The 14157-nt window shown below is 33.9% G+C and overlaps 2 protein-coding genes across 2 annotated transcripts; one reads left to right on the top strand and one right to left on the bottom strand.

Annotated features, from left to right (window-relative positions):
* Positions 1 to 677: 677 nt before the first annotated feature.
* Positions 678 to 2438, top strand: LOC133797621 (uncharacterized). The gene is made up of 6 exons (XM_062235588.1): positions 678 to 1221; positions 1331 to 1426; positions 1524 to 1658; positions 1817 to 1877; positions 2024 to 2148; positions 2229 to 2438. Exons 1-6 carry the CDS (start codon positions 838 to 840, stop codon positions 2295 to 2297), a joined length of 870 nt encoding a protein of 289 aa, XP_062091572.1. The 5' UTR covers positions 678 to 837; the 3' UTR covers positions 2298 to 2438.
* An 86-nt stretch (positions 2439 to 2524) lies between these two features.
* LOC133797622 (vesicle-associated protein 1-2-like) lies at positions 2525 to 5242 on the bottom strand. Its single transcript, XM_062235589.1, has 8 exons — positions 5019 to 5242; positions 4787 to 4857; positions 4586 to 4667; positions 4348 to 4463; positions 4089 to 4256; positions 3917 to 3979; positions 3180 to 3257; positions 2525 to 2944 (listed from the first exon to the last, which is right to left on the bottom strand). The coding sequence occupies exons 1-8, from the start codon at positions 5068 to 5070 to the stop codon at positions 2834 to 2836; spliced, it is 741 nt and encodes a 246-aa protein (XP_062091573.1). The 5' UTR covers positions 5071 to 5242; the 3' UTR covers positions 2525 to 2833.
* Positions 5243 to 14157: the final 8915 nt, after the last annotated feature.

Below are 14157 nucleotides of genomic sequence, written 5' to 3'. Positions count from 1 at the left end.
ATATCTTGAGAGAATTTCTGGAGAATTCATCCCTGAAGAATTTCCTGAAATATCCAAAGTCTTAATAAAATTGACTCGTGGACTAAGCAGAGTTAACTGCTGAACCACGTAAAATTCTTGTTGTTATTCTGTATTATTTATCTACGTCATAGTTCTTGTTGTTTAATTGCTCTACGTTTTAAGTTGACGAAAAACGGCGTCAACACCTATTATTTATTTGAACAACAAATTTTGAATTTTTTTAGTTTTTTTCTTTTTTTGTTAATTAAAATGTATTGAGCCATGTTTGATAAGGTATCTCCAACCTAAACTCTACTAAAATCAACTTTAACTTGATAGAAGATTTATGAATGAAATTGAAAAATATATTTTAATTTTAAAGTTATCTTTATTAATGATTTACATTTTTATTTTAGACATATTATTGGAACATCTACAAATAATAAAATTTAATTAATTTTGTTTTAAATTGTTTATATGGTTATATTTATCATTTAGAAAATTTGGTTTTAAGTATTATCATACTAATTTTTTTTTCTGTAAAAATAATGTGGGATTGAATAGATTATTTCAAGTGATCTATTAGTGAAATTTCATTTGAGATTCGATTTCAACAAGCACATTAAATAATTAATAGGTAAAGTTGTGTGACTTGTTTCTATTGATGATTTGTTTTGTGAAGAATTCAATTCACTGTACAACAAAATAATAGGCTAAATAAAGCAAAAGCAACATGTGGAGTTTCTATAGATTTTGTTGTTAAAAGTGTATATTATGTATTCAAAGGTTAGGTTTTTATTGCAGTAATCACACAAAAGCCTACGAAACGAACCCAATATGGGCAAACAAGATTCCCTGGTTTCTGAATCCGAAGAAGAAACCTTTCAGAGGTCGAGTTCAGACGAACCTGGAACTCCCGCCAATAATGATGGAAAAAAGAAAGAGGCTGGCGCATCAGAGTACGAGAAACAGAGGCTATCGAGAATTGCGGAGAACAGGGCTAGAATGGAGGCTCTGGGTCTGTCCAAAATGGCTTCGTCTCTAATGGGTTCGGCTCAGAAATCGCGGAAGAGTAAGGGCAAAGCCAAGATTACTGAGGACGACGATGACGATTATAGGCCTCAAGAGGAGGAACCCACCTCTTCTGCCGATCGGGAAGAGAACAGTGTTGATGATGAGGATTATTTGGGTCCAAAATCTTCTGTGTCAAATAAAAGAAAGGTACTTTCGTGCAAATATACACTTAATCTTTCCTCATTTTATAAAATAATTGTAAACAATTTACTGGTTTCCTGTGTTGATCGTTCATGTTTGTTGATTTTGTGTTTAGGCGAAGAATAAAGTTTCAAAGTCTAATAAGAAAAGTCCTGTGGGAAAGATATCGACTACTTCAGAATACATGGATGAAGATGAGGCATTGAAACTGGTACATATCTACATGTTCACGAATGGTTTTGTAATTTGGTGTATAGAATTTCCATATAATGTCAGCCAAAACCAATTCTTTTATTTTCAATATGCAGGCCATTGCTCTTTCCCTACAAGTTTCTGGGGAACCTTCACAAAGCTCCCATAATTCAAATGCTGTTGTCAATGAAAAAAAAGGGAAAATGCAGTCTAATAAAGAAGATTCAAGAAGAAATAGGGTGAAAAAATCGGTTCGTTTTCTTATGCACTTTTTTGTTTTGTTTTGTTTTGTTTTTGGAGTCGCGGACATTATCCTATAGCACTTATGATCTTCTCACTGTGCATAATATTATCCTATAGTTCCCAGTTTCTCTAATCGGTACTTTTGTTTGAATATTTGGTGAAGCAGTTTGCTAGTCGGCTGCAGATGACTGAGGATGAACTGCTAGTTCATTATTACCAGTTTGATGGTAAAGTACCACTTTCTTGTTCCATGGCGTTTGAAAAGAGTTGAAAAATCTTTTGTTTGAATGAACTTAATACTAAATTACTACTAGTAGTAGAAGAAGGAAGTGTCAAGGTGAAATAACAAAATCTAATGAATGATTTGATGCAGATAATTGGAAGGGAGGGATATCTGTAAAAGATTTAGAAAGAGTAGCCACTGCACATGATTTTACTTGGACAGCCAAGGAGTTGACTGACATGATTCGTTGCTTTGATAGTGATGGAGATGGAAAGGTTGGTGCCTGCTATACTTTCTTGAGTTTTTTCAATTCTCCCTACTTTTTACTTCATTTTTGTTTTGTGTTCTATTGCAGCTAAGTCTCGATGATTTTAGGACGATTGCTGTACGTTGTCACATGATTAAAGAGTCCCAAGATCCCTGATGCCCAATATCTACTTAGATTTTCTAGCTGGATGTAACTATGTCATCATGTTGAGAGACTCCTTTGTCTGTATCCTAATTTAAGTTGTTCACATTCCCAAATTTCAAAGTATGCTAAAGGATTATCATCTGCTTGACGACAGCGAACACTGTCAAGTTACACAATTCCACAATTGTAAATGAAAGGCCAAATCAACAGGGGCTTGACCATACATGACAATGTAGACATCCACGCACAAAAATGACCTTAATTGCATTCGAAAATGTTCAAGAATGTGGCGCTAAGCACTTGAGCTACTTAAGTTTTGCTAAGCAATATTAAAATACCATTTTAAGCAAATAGTTCGAAAGTCAATATGCCTGCTAATAGTTATAAAATAAGCCAAGAAAGGGGTCACACATTCAGATGCTGTCTAATGAGATACTGAAACAGTTCCCTGCTAACCAATCACACATTCGTTTTCTTCTGGTTTTTTACACATCATTTTCCCATAGAGGGAATCACCAACCCTACGATATGTGAAGCAACTCCAAGGGTCATGTCCTCTTGAAAAGGTACCCCAAAAGAATGCCAAGCAAGCCAATGATAATAACATACACAAGGGGGAGGCCACCGCGACTTCTGCTGGCGTCCCGCTTAAAAAGCTCCTGCACATGACAATGTATCAATGTAAGTCCATAAGAAGGTCGCTATGAATCCTCGAACATTCTTCTATGCATTGAACCCTCAAACACTTGTGATTTGGATAAAACTAAAGTTTAATCAAGCTCAAAGCAGCAGTTTTTTTTTTTTAACCACTAGAATCAATATGGTGAAGATTCAAAAGGAACAGGGATAGTAGAATGAGGATATGATTTAATGAATAGATACAAAGACCCTTACCAGTTCTTGCTGAAGCTTGCTATTTTGCTGAAGTACAGAGTTTTTCTCCTCGGTCAACTTTGTAATAACAGCCCTAGCCTGAAATTACAGGTATTACTCATTTTGTAAACAAAGAGTTTCAATATTATAAGAAAAATGCACTAAGTTAATTACTTTTTTTCGCTAATAGGACAATAGTACACTACTTTTTTTTCTCTGCAAACAAAATACAAAATGTGTCACAAGTGAAACAGTTCTAGACAGTCGTTCTTGTCAACAAGTGAACATGAACACATACAACATATCAAGAACAGTAGATAACATTGTTAAATGGAAAACTTGTATTTGTTTCGTATAGTTGCAAAGACAGATAAGGTGATATCCTTGTTCATCAAAATATTCCATAAAAAAGAAGCCTTGATTTAATGAGTTAAATTGTAAAGTTATATCCATTATCAAAGAGAGATGATTTTGGCAAGGCACCTTCAAGTTAAAGAGTTTAAGAATGGTATATATTTCGTACAAGAAAACAAATCTAAATTATGTACTCACCAAACAACGAATTTTAGCAACATTAAAAAGAAAACGCCATTCAAAACTTTGACTTTTAAATTTTAAACAAATATAACATGAATCATACCCAAACAACTAATCACCCTACACTAATATGTATTTGTTGAACATTTCAATGTTTTTTCTTAATTGACTAACCCCTTCATTCAATTAGAGAAAACACAAAATTTGAAATAGAAAAATACCTCTGACGACGACACATCATGAGCCTCAACTCGCCCATGCCGATCAACAGAACCTCTTGAAGCCTACAATCCACATATCCAGAATTCAATATATCATGAATCACTTTGAGGACTGTTCTAGCTGCATAAAGACCATTGATAGAAAATGATTTGTTAACCACAAAATACTCACGGTAATACTTAGTTCAGAAGAATTAGGGTGCCCATTGTCTGATATTGATGCCCGTGGGGAAGAACCTTCCTCTGATCCTTCCCTTACGGGGGAAGGCGGCCGAGGGGGAGCCACATAGACAACTCTCAATTTACACTCTTCTACATGATGCCCAGATTCCTTGTTGAACTGAAAAGAAAGAAAAACACATTGGCATTACTTACATCACTTTGCTGACTAATAAACGCATTAACTTTCAAAGAATCCTTAATATAAATACCATCTCTGGAGTAACATCTTTCGCAGAAGCCCCTGCGTTAGCTACAACACTCTGAAGCAAGAACTTGTCCTTGCATTGCATATCTAGGGGCGCTTCCTTCTGTGCTTGCATTGTTACTAAAAACCCATTTGAGAATTTAAAAAATATTAACACTTTTTGCAGGAAAAAAAAAATTCAAACAAAACATGATTAATCTAGAGTTAAATGATAATAATTAAGATAAAAAAGAAGTCTTTACCCATAACACTGCATGTAGACCTTGGCAAAACAACTCCAGTATTGGGTCTAACACAATACTTTTTCGGATTTGTGGTCTTAACCTAAAAACCAACCAAATTAAGGTTAAAAACTTAGTGGGTCACATAAATCAATAAACCCACCAAATTACCATAACCCACATAAAAGTTTTTTTAAAAAAAAGGAAATTACAATTAAGTACCTTGAAAGCCACATAATTATCGGTCTTATTTAGGAGTTGCAAAGAGCAACCGATCTGCTTCCTCAATTCAACTTTTTTTTCCCACCCAAACAAGGAAAAAAATATCAGAAACTCTTGAAAGAAAAAATAAACAGAAACATGGATCTAAAAAACAAATAAATAATTTTTTCATTTATTTATTTAATTTTCTTTCCCGTTTGAAAATTGAGAAAGTGAATCTGAGAGGGCTTACAAGAGAACTGTAGCTCTTGGGGTTCGATACTGAGAAGCTCGCCTGTGCTCATTCTGAAGCGATCGCCGAGTGACCGCTGAAGACGAAGGAGTCGAGTGGATTACGGCGAAGAAAAGCGGTTTACCGGTGACGGAATTAGATATCGAAACAAAGTTTGAGCTTCGAACTCCAGAAGAGAGAAAGCAACAACGTGGGACAGTGTTCTTTTGTCTCTCTTTGACCTCGGCTTACGTTTTTATGCGGTACTCTTTTTTGTGGTTTAGTCTACCGAGGGTAGCTTTGTCCTTTCATACTCAACTACTTAAATGCTATTTATTACACAATTTAGCTGGAATAAGTAATACATAGAAGAGTTTTTTATTGTTAAAAAAACGTAAAACAAAGTTCCTAAATAAAAAAGGTAAATACTACTATTGTATGTAAATACTTCTGTTTCTCATAATTACTTATAGATTTTTTTTTTTTTTGCAAAAATTAGCTAGTTTGGTATCTTTCTGTCATTAAATTTTTAATATTCTCAAATTAACTCTTATATTAATTATTTATTTAATTTTCAATTATTTTATTATTTTTAAATAATTTAAATATATTTTGAAAATTTATAAAATAAAATAAATATTTAATTAAAACTTTAAAATAATTTCAATAAACAAAATTGTTTTTAAAATAAATTTAATTAATAAAAAAATGGACTTAATTTTTTTTTAAAATTAATCAAAATCTTATTAATTAACTTTAAATAAATCTAAATTTTAATTTAATCAATAAAAAAAAACTCATATTTTTCACTCAATCTCACCATCACCATCTCAGTTCCTCACCCTTCCATTCTCACGTATATTTTTTTTATTTTATAAATTCTGAAAATATATTTAAATCATTTAAAATTAATAAAATAATTGAAAATCAAATAAATCATTAAAATGATGGATAATCTAGGAATATTAAAAATTTAAACGCACGAAGGGTACCAAGTTATGTAGATTTTGCAAACATAGGATATCGATTGATAATTATAAAAAACAGAGGGTACCAAGTTTGTATTTCGATAAAACGCAAAGTATCAAATGAGTATTTATACTTTTTACTTTTTCCGCATTGTATTTTGTATGATTATTTATTGTTGACTGTCTTTTTAGCCAACGACGTGAGAACGTCAAATACGACAAGCCTTCAAGAGAATGTAAACGACAACAGACAGTTTATGAACAGAAAGATAAACAACACAAGAGATTTTATAGTGGTTCAGTCCCGATTGTCGGTAATAGCCTAATCCACTTAGAGTTGTGATTTATAGATTTATACTCAAGATCAGATGGACTGAGCCAACTGAGTTTCTTCAGTACAGATTGTGAAAATACAAGAGTTCTCTCTCTAGAATACACAGACCCAATTTTCTCTCTCTAGAATACGCAGTCCCAATTTTCTCTCTCTAGAAAGAAGAAGCAGAAGCCCTTCTCTAATCCCATAAGCCCTCTATTTATAGGCCTGGGATACTCAACTGATATCCCCTTTAGATAGGGATATTTTATTATTCATCTTATATTTATATTACAAGAAATATTTAAAATACAACTAATTCCTCAATTTGAGTGAGGAATGAGAGATTCCCGGGTGCCTAGACCAATTCTTGCTAGAGTCGTTCAGGGGATTTTGACGTAGTCTCACATGCAAGTTGATTACTCCTTCAAGCTTTCCTTGGACCAAGGTGATACAAGCTTGGCTCTCCTCGGACCAAGGTGGTCCGAGCCAACTCCCTTGGCACCTCACCTCGGGCAACTTTGAGGCAACCTCCTCCATGACATGTCCGATCAGACATGATGGCCTTCTCCTCTGACCAAGGTGGTCCGAGGCATCCTTCTCTCTTGTTTCTCTCCTCGAACAAGTCCGAGCATACCTCCTCCATTCAAGGTCCCTTCGGACCTCGTGGCCTTCTCCTCGGACCAAGGTGGTCCGAGGCATCCTCCTTGGTACCTCACCTTGGACAAGTCTGAGGCACTCTCCTTTAGCATCTCCCAACTATGTCCGATCGGACATTGTGTAGGCTCTCCTTGGCAAAAACTAAGTCTCCACTCTTGACTTGCATGGGACTCCTCCTCCTTAGCTACCTACCTTGGACACGTTCGAGCCAACACTTAGGAAACCTTGGGAGGCTTACCTCAAACACACTCTTAGGGTCTCCTAGGACCACATCCTCCTTGGGGTCTCCTAGGACCACTTTCTCCTTGGGGTCTCCTAAGACCACTTTCTTGAGTTCTCCTCGGACCTCATCCTTGGGTTCTCCTAGGATCACCCTCTTGGGGTCTCCTAGCACCACATCCTCCTTGGGGTCTCCTAGCACCACTCCCCTTAGCTCTCCTAGAATGCATTCTCCTTAGCCTCCTAGGATGCATTCTCCAATTTTTGGGTATAACATTTATTTTGACCATATATTTTAATAAATTATTTTTTTAATCTTGTATTTTATAAAATTACTGAAATATACTTCTAAATTCGAATTTGATTAAAAATAAATAAAATATAATAATACAGATGTTAGGTAGAATAGTTGTGTTTTTATTCTAAATTGTTTGTTTGATGAATTATTTGTGATTTTAGTTCAAAATAATCTATTCGAATCAGTTTACAAATTACAGAAAATATAAGATACAAATAAATAATAGGACAAAATATAGAATTAAAAAAAATACATTTCTTTAACAAAATATAGTTTTGTACCTTTTATTTCTACTAATATTAGTTTGTTATTCTAAAATTATAAAATTGGCAATATATACTCTTGGCTCAAATTTGAACACTAAATTTTTTAATATAACCAAATTATTTTCATTTATAAATAATTAATTAACCAAAACTAGTTTTAAAACATATATCCTACCACATAGTATATTTCAATTGGTCTAATTTAATTTTTTTATTTTAAAATATAAATAAGAATTTATTTTAACAAAATCAAAATTAAAAACTAAAACTTACAATATTTGTACCTAGTTAAAACTTAAACAAACACAAATATAATAACTTTAAATTTAAATCAAATAAATAAACATAAACATAAAACCTAAACACACATACGCAAAAAATGTCAAAAAGATGGTGATGTCGCGAGCAAAGAAGAGCTGTTGTAGATGCTATCGACGATAATGTTCATGTTATGAATGGGAGACATAAGGCTCGATGTTGACATTAATCAAGATTTGTAGAGCTCGATGACGACGTTGCATGGGCTATGGCCGAAAAATGCGAACAACGGGTTGGTGATATCTTGGGGTCGACATCTGAGTGGTTGAGCAAGAATAAAAGTAATGGTTGAGGCTATTTTGGTTGATTTTGAGTTAGAACTGTAATTTAGTTTGTTTTGGTTATGATTGTTGTGTGTAATTAGGAGTATTTTTGTTGTTGGTCGTGTTTATCAAAAACATAAAACTGTTCGTGTTCTTCGTAGATTTAATTTTCTTTAGTTTCAAAATATTATTTATTTGTTGTTGTAGAAGAATTGTACTTGATGGTCTTGCAAGAAGCAAGAAGAAGAATTAAAATTATTTAGTTATTTTGATTAGGTTTATATTTTTTTTAATTTAAAATCATTTTTTTAAAAAAAAATTGGTGTTAGAACAATTATATTATCACAAGTGTCACAATATTTGGCTTAATATTTTAATGACTTAATTATTTAAAGAATAATTTAATCACATTAAAAAAATGACTGATCGAATTTAAACCGAATGTACTATTTCATGATCCAGGTAAGTATTACTCGTATTAGATAATCTAAAGTTATATTTTATTCAAAGAGAGCGCACTAAATAAGTATATTTCCTAGAAAGGGTATAATTCTTTGTTAAGAGATAATTATATGAGAAAAGTTGGGAAATTATATACTTTATATATCAATTCATTGTGGGGATATATGAGAAAATTTAAAAGCCAGACAATCATTTCAGGACAATATTTTGTAATAAATGACCTTTAAATATAATTAATAATAAATAGTGGGATTTCTCTTTAAAACAATTTATTGTATTGTAAAGTTAGGAGTGAGTGGAGAAATTTGACTTTTAATGCATACAAGGGATTGTATTTAAAAAAAATACTATATCACCTATATGAGTCTCACTTTGGTCCTATTATTTATCTTAGTACCTAAAATACCATTGTCATTTGTTTCGACTCTCTCTCTTCTCTCTCGGTCTCTCTATATTCTCTCTCACTCTCGGTCCTGAACCAAAAAAACTCTCAAAAACCACATTTGAATCTGTCGCAACCCAACGAAATTGGAGAAGAGAAGCATTGTCGGAGAAGGTCTTCGGAACCAGCATTTGAACATCGGACCGGTAGCATCCAGAGGCAACCAAACAACTCTGAAGTAGGCGAAACAACTCCCAAGTACGCGAAGGTGGGGGTTTTCTTTTTAATTTGCAAAGTCTGGTTTTTTGTTGATGTTTTGTTCATGGGATAGATTGGGGCTGGGTAACTAAGAAATCTGGGTTTTTTTTCAAAAATATTGACCCACCTCAATAGTATATGTTAGGTTTGTCTTTTAATGTGCCTCAATTGACATTGATAGGTCTCAATAGGACTCGATGCTATTAGATATTTAAGTTTTAGGGTGCCTCGATAGAATGAGACATAAGCCATGATTTAGCATCTACCTCGATAGGCCTGGATAGATTAGACATATGGCTGATTTAGCCCCTGCCTCGATAGGCTTTGATAGAACTCAATAGGCCTCGATGATAATATACATATGGCTTATTCTAGCATCTACCTAGATAGGCTTCAATATGCCTCGATAGAATAAGACTTATGGTTGTTTTAGCACCGACATCGATAGGACTCGATAGAATTAGATATATTATGATTTTGCCTTGCCTCGATAGGACTCGATGAAAATGAAATTCCGTATTTTAATATTACCAAGTGATTTAAAACAAACAACTTAATTAAATGCAGAATATTGATTAAGTTGTTTAGACAGATTCTCGTTTTGTTAACACTACTTATGCAACTGTTTAAACGGAAACAGAAAAACAGGTAACAAATTCAACACACAAGAATTTTTACGTGGTTCAGAAATCCTTTCAAATAACCTATATCCACGAGGCCACACCCAGAGAATAAATCAATTAGTAAAGAAATAATATGTACAAAAGCATTACTTAAACAATGTAAGACTCCCTCTTAAACTATTGCCGCAATCTTGTTGTACTCTTCTCTACGAATCTGGTTTTGATCAAATGTGATTCTCTTGAAATCCCTTCAAAGAACAGCGAATGCTCACTTCCTCCCGAAGTGAGACTTAGATAGAATCATCTCCCGAAGATCCTTATGAACACATTCATAATAGACACTACTTGTTTATAAGGGAGTAGATAGATATCCACAAGTACACTCAGCACTCTCACAAAGATTAAGATGAACAAACTTAATCTCTACAAATAAAAATACTCTTCAACATAACATAGTGTTTTACAAATATTCAAAATGGAAGAGATGAAAATTCCAAAGGCCTTGGTAAGATATTTATAGGCAAGGAAATCGTCCAAGGCCAACATTTTCTGAGATCTTTGAAATCAAATTGTAAATTCCTTTGATTTAGGAAATCAGTCAGCCAGATGAATTCAATGTCGACAGAAAAGGAAACTAGTGAGTCAGCAATGCCATCAGTTTTATTTGGCAGAACAAACGTGGTCATTTCTTTAAACCATGTTCATTTTCGACACTTTCTTTATTCCAGAAAGAATATAATCCCTGAAAATAATCTTAAGGTAATTGAAATACATATTTTTACCAAATAATGTTTATTTGTGATAAATAAGGTAAAAATGTATTCATACTTAAAAGATATTTTCACACTAAAAAATCAGCTGAATCAATTTGATAATAAATCATGAATCAATAAGGATATGCTACTGATTTTCCTGAATAACTTTAGAATATTTTTGTCTAAATTAAAGTTAGCCAATAAAGGATTTTACAATCTCCCCCTTTAGCAACTTGATAGACAAAAAATATTTTAAAAGTTTATTTTGAAAGACCCTGCAAAGAAAAAACAGGTTAGAGCAAAATAGTAATGTAATTACTCCCCCTGCGAAAAACATCTCAATTGTAAATCACAAATAAAATCACAAACAACACAATAAATAAACCTTCTTACTCCCCCTTGTTGTCTATCAATAAGCCAAAGGGGTAAAAACAACATAAACGACAGAAGCCAAATGAAAAGACACTTAAAACGTTATTTTACAATTTATTTAAACTGAAAAATAGGAAATCAAAACAAAGGCAGAAACAGATGGCCTCATTTGGAAGGACCCGCAGCAAATTGAGACATCATGGTGTGCTGAAGTTGCTCTATGGTCGAGAGACATGTCTTGAGACTGTGAACTTCTGTCTGAACAGTTTCCAGAGTGGTCTTGACACCATGGAGTTCAGAAATGACAGAGTCAGCATCGCCGACTTTGAGAGCAATCCCTTTAGTCATCTTGGCAGATGAGGATTCCTTCTTGAGTTTGAAATCTACATCGGCAGTGGGAGGTGTCACGACTTCATATTCCAACCGGAGATCAAATGAGGAAACACCAAATATTGGCCTTTCTTTCTGGCTTTTCCTAAGGTAGTGATCTGATCAAAAATGACGGTAGCAAGATCAACTTGGAGACTAGTCCCGACTTTGAACAGAAAGAAGGTCGTGTCAAAAGTAATGGTTTAGGTATGAGTGGTGGGAATCCAGTTGTTGATGGAAAATTTGTGAAGCACGGCATAGTAATGAGTAAGATTGGTCACTTTGAGAACTGAGTGTTGTTGCCAAACCATATTCTGTCCCATCAACTCAGATAAAACCTTATCTTTGTTGAAATCCATAGCATCATTGATAACAACAGAAGGCACATTGAGAACCTTGGCAATTTCAACAGCACTAAACAAATACCAATGGCCCCGAACATAAACTTGACCAAACATAAAAGACTTGCTATCAAACAAATCATCATTAAGATTAGCATAGAATTCCTTAACAACCCGAGGAACAAAACCATCAAACCCGGTTAAAGATCCTAACCACCCTCTATCATCAATATTCTTAATGACCCCAAACACTATATGGGCAGAGAATGAAATTTTTTTCTCATAAATAACATCTCTATGCACATAATGCTTCATATTTTTCTCATTGTCATTGAAGCAAAAATTAAAATAGTGAGCTTTAAAAGATGAACCTGTTGTGGCTTTAGGAACCACTGGTGACTTTGTGCGGATCTCAGGAATTTTCACAGCATTCTTGCCCTTTGGAGAAACAGAAGGGTCCTCTGATGGGTCAGATTCGGCTTCGGATGCAACATCATCATCAATTAAGGCACCACATTCAAGGGGATCATCATCAGAGGGTACAAAAGCTTCAAATGGGTCAGATTGAGATGAGGAACAAGGTGGATGAATCTTCTTCACCTTTGTCCGAAACTTGGAGAGAGGAGTGGAACCCATGGGAGAAGCAGCCTTTGGAGTGGAATTCGAAGGATTAGTACCTTTGGACTGAGGGGATTTTCGAGAAGAGGAAACCTGTAACCACCCTTTGTTTTTCTTCTTGGGTGCAAGAACATTAGGATATTCGGTGGAGTCAAAATGGGTTTTGGCCGACGCACCTTCATGATCAGAGACATCATCAGAGAGGGATGCTTGGACCTTTTTGGAAGACCCAGGAATAGTGGTGAGCAGAGCCGCCGATGGAGGTCCAGACGGAGCTTTGGGGGCTTCGAGGTCAGGAATGACCACAGCTTTGCTCGTGGTGGTGGTTGCGTCAATGAGGCTAGGTTGAGACAAGGTACTCTTTCGAGCCTTTTTCTTGGTGAGAGATGGAGATGCAGTCAACGAGCCAGCCTTCAAATCCTTGATAGACCGAGAGCCACTTCCTCTAGTTTTCACCATGGTTGCACAAGAAAGAGAGAAAACTGTCACAAGGAAAAAGAGAAACTGAAAAAGAAAAAAGAAGAAGAAGGATGGAGACGGTTGTGAGAATGGAGCCTAGGATGTCCGAATATAAAAAATGAGAGAGATAGGGATTTGATCTTTATTCTCTTTTTGAGAATTAAATGGAATATACACTTTTGTAAAGTACACGATAATATCCAAAAAATAAAAAATAACTGCCAACATTAGTACACAAAAACAAAATTGGGAAACAAGCCATAATATGAAACTTTTGATCTTAAAAAAATATGTGATAAAGACAAAATAAAATTGATACAACATGTCCTTTTTTATACACACCGATTCGATTCTCCTTTATATATATATTTATTAATATTTATTTAATTATTTTATATATATAACCAAATATACCAAAAATATCCTATTTTGATCTGTGCCCAAAGTCTTTGTGCCCTTGTCTGTGGAGAGAGAAACAATCATTAATTCATAACAAATTTTTACTATAAGGTTAGAAAATATGTTTAATATAAATCATGCTTTTTTTTCAAAAAAAAATATCACAAAATATTTACTCCTAACACAAAAAATATTTTATCCAAATTAATGAGTGTGTATGAGTCTTACAAATTTTTCCAACAGTATATCTTAAGCATTTGTGTGTGATTGTGAAAGCAGAGGTCATTGCCTTGTATGACAATTTTAGCCTTTTTCAAGGACATTGCCCTATGTGGCAATTTTTAGCATTTTTTCTCAAAGAGTACCCAAATTAGATGTTTTCACAGTACACTGAAACAAAAGAGCTTGTAATATGCATTCAACCCCTTAATGAAACAAAAGAGTTGGATGAAATAATTTTCGAGGCTCATGAAGAAAATGAAAAATATATAATTATATCTCAAGAGCCCATAAATGAACAAATTTGTATATTTACTCAAAATGAAAAGGAGCCTAATATAGATATGGAATTTTCGTATTTTATTGATATTCCATTAAAATTGTATATTTCTAATTTTCTTGTAGGTGTGATGTTATCAATTATTATTTATGGCATTTGCATCAAAGTCATAACTCACTCTACAAATGAAATTTTACACCATCGATTGGGTGTAGATTAAAAGAAAAAAAATTATAGTCGAGCTAAAGACTATAAACTAAAGCGCTTTGTGGGAGGCAACCCATACTTTAATGTTTCATTTTATATTTTACTTGTTGT

This window comes from Humulus lupulus, chromosome 8, assembly GCF_963169125.1.
Source record: "Humulus lupulus chromosome 8, drHumLupu1.1, whole genome shotgun sequence".
Classification (NCBI taxonomy): Eukaryota; Viridiplantae; Streptophyta; class Magnoliopsida; order Rosales; family Cannabaceae; genus Humulus; species Humulus lupulus.
The sequence above is the reverse complement of the archived record's forward strand: the minus strand, read 5'-3'. Positions and strand labels throughout refer to the sequence as shown.

Bases quoted from the DNA above. Each gene is read 5' to 3' on its own strand.
- LOC133797621 (XM_062235588.1), top strand. From the start codon at position 838: ATGGGCAAACAAGATTCCCTGGTTTCTGAATCCGAAGAAGAAACCTTT. The intron at 1,222-1,330 runs GTACTTTCGTGC...TTTTGTGTTTAG, and splicing joins CTGTGTCAAATAAAAGAAAG to GCGAAGAATAAAGTTTCAAA. The intron at 2,149-2,228 runs GTTGGTGCCTGC...GTTCTATTGCAG, and splicing joins ATAGTGATGGAGATGGAAAG to CTAAGTCTCGATGATTTTAG.
- LOC133797622 (XM_062235589.1), bottom strand. From the start codon at position 5,070: ATGAGCACAGGCGAGCTTCTCAGTATCGAACCCCAAGAGCTACAGTTC. The intron at 4,668-4,786 runs GTACTTAATTGT...GTTGGTTTTTAG, and splicing joins ATAATTATGTGGCTTTCAAG to GTTAAGACCACAAATCCGAA. The intron at 3,980-4,088 runs GTGAGTATTTTG...TGTGGATTGTAG, and splicing joins CTTCTGAACTAAGTATTACC to GCTTCAAGAGGTTCTGTTGA.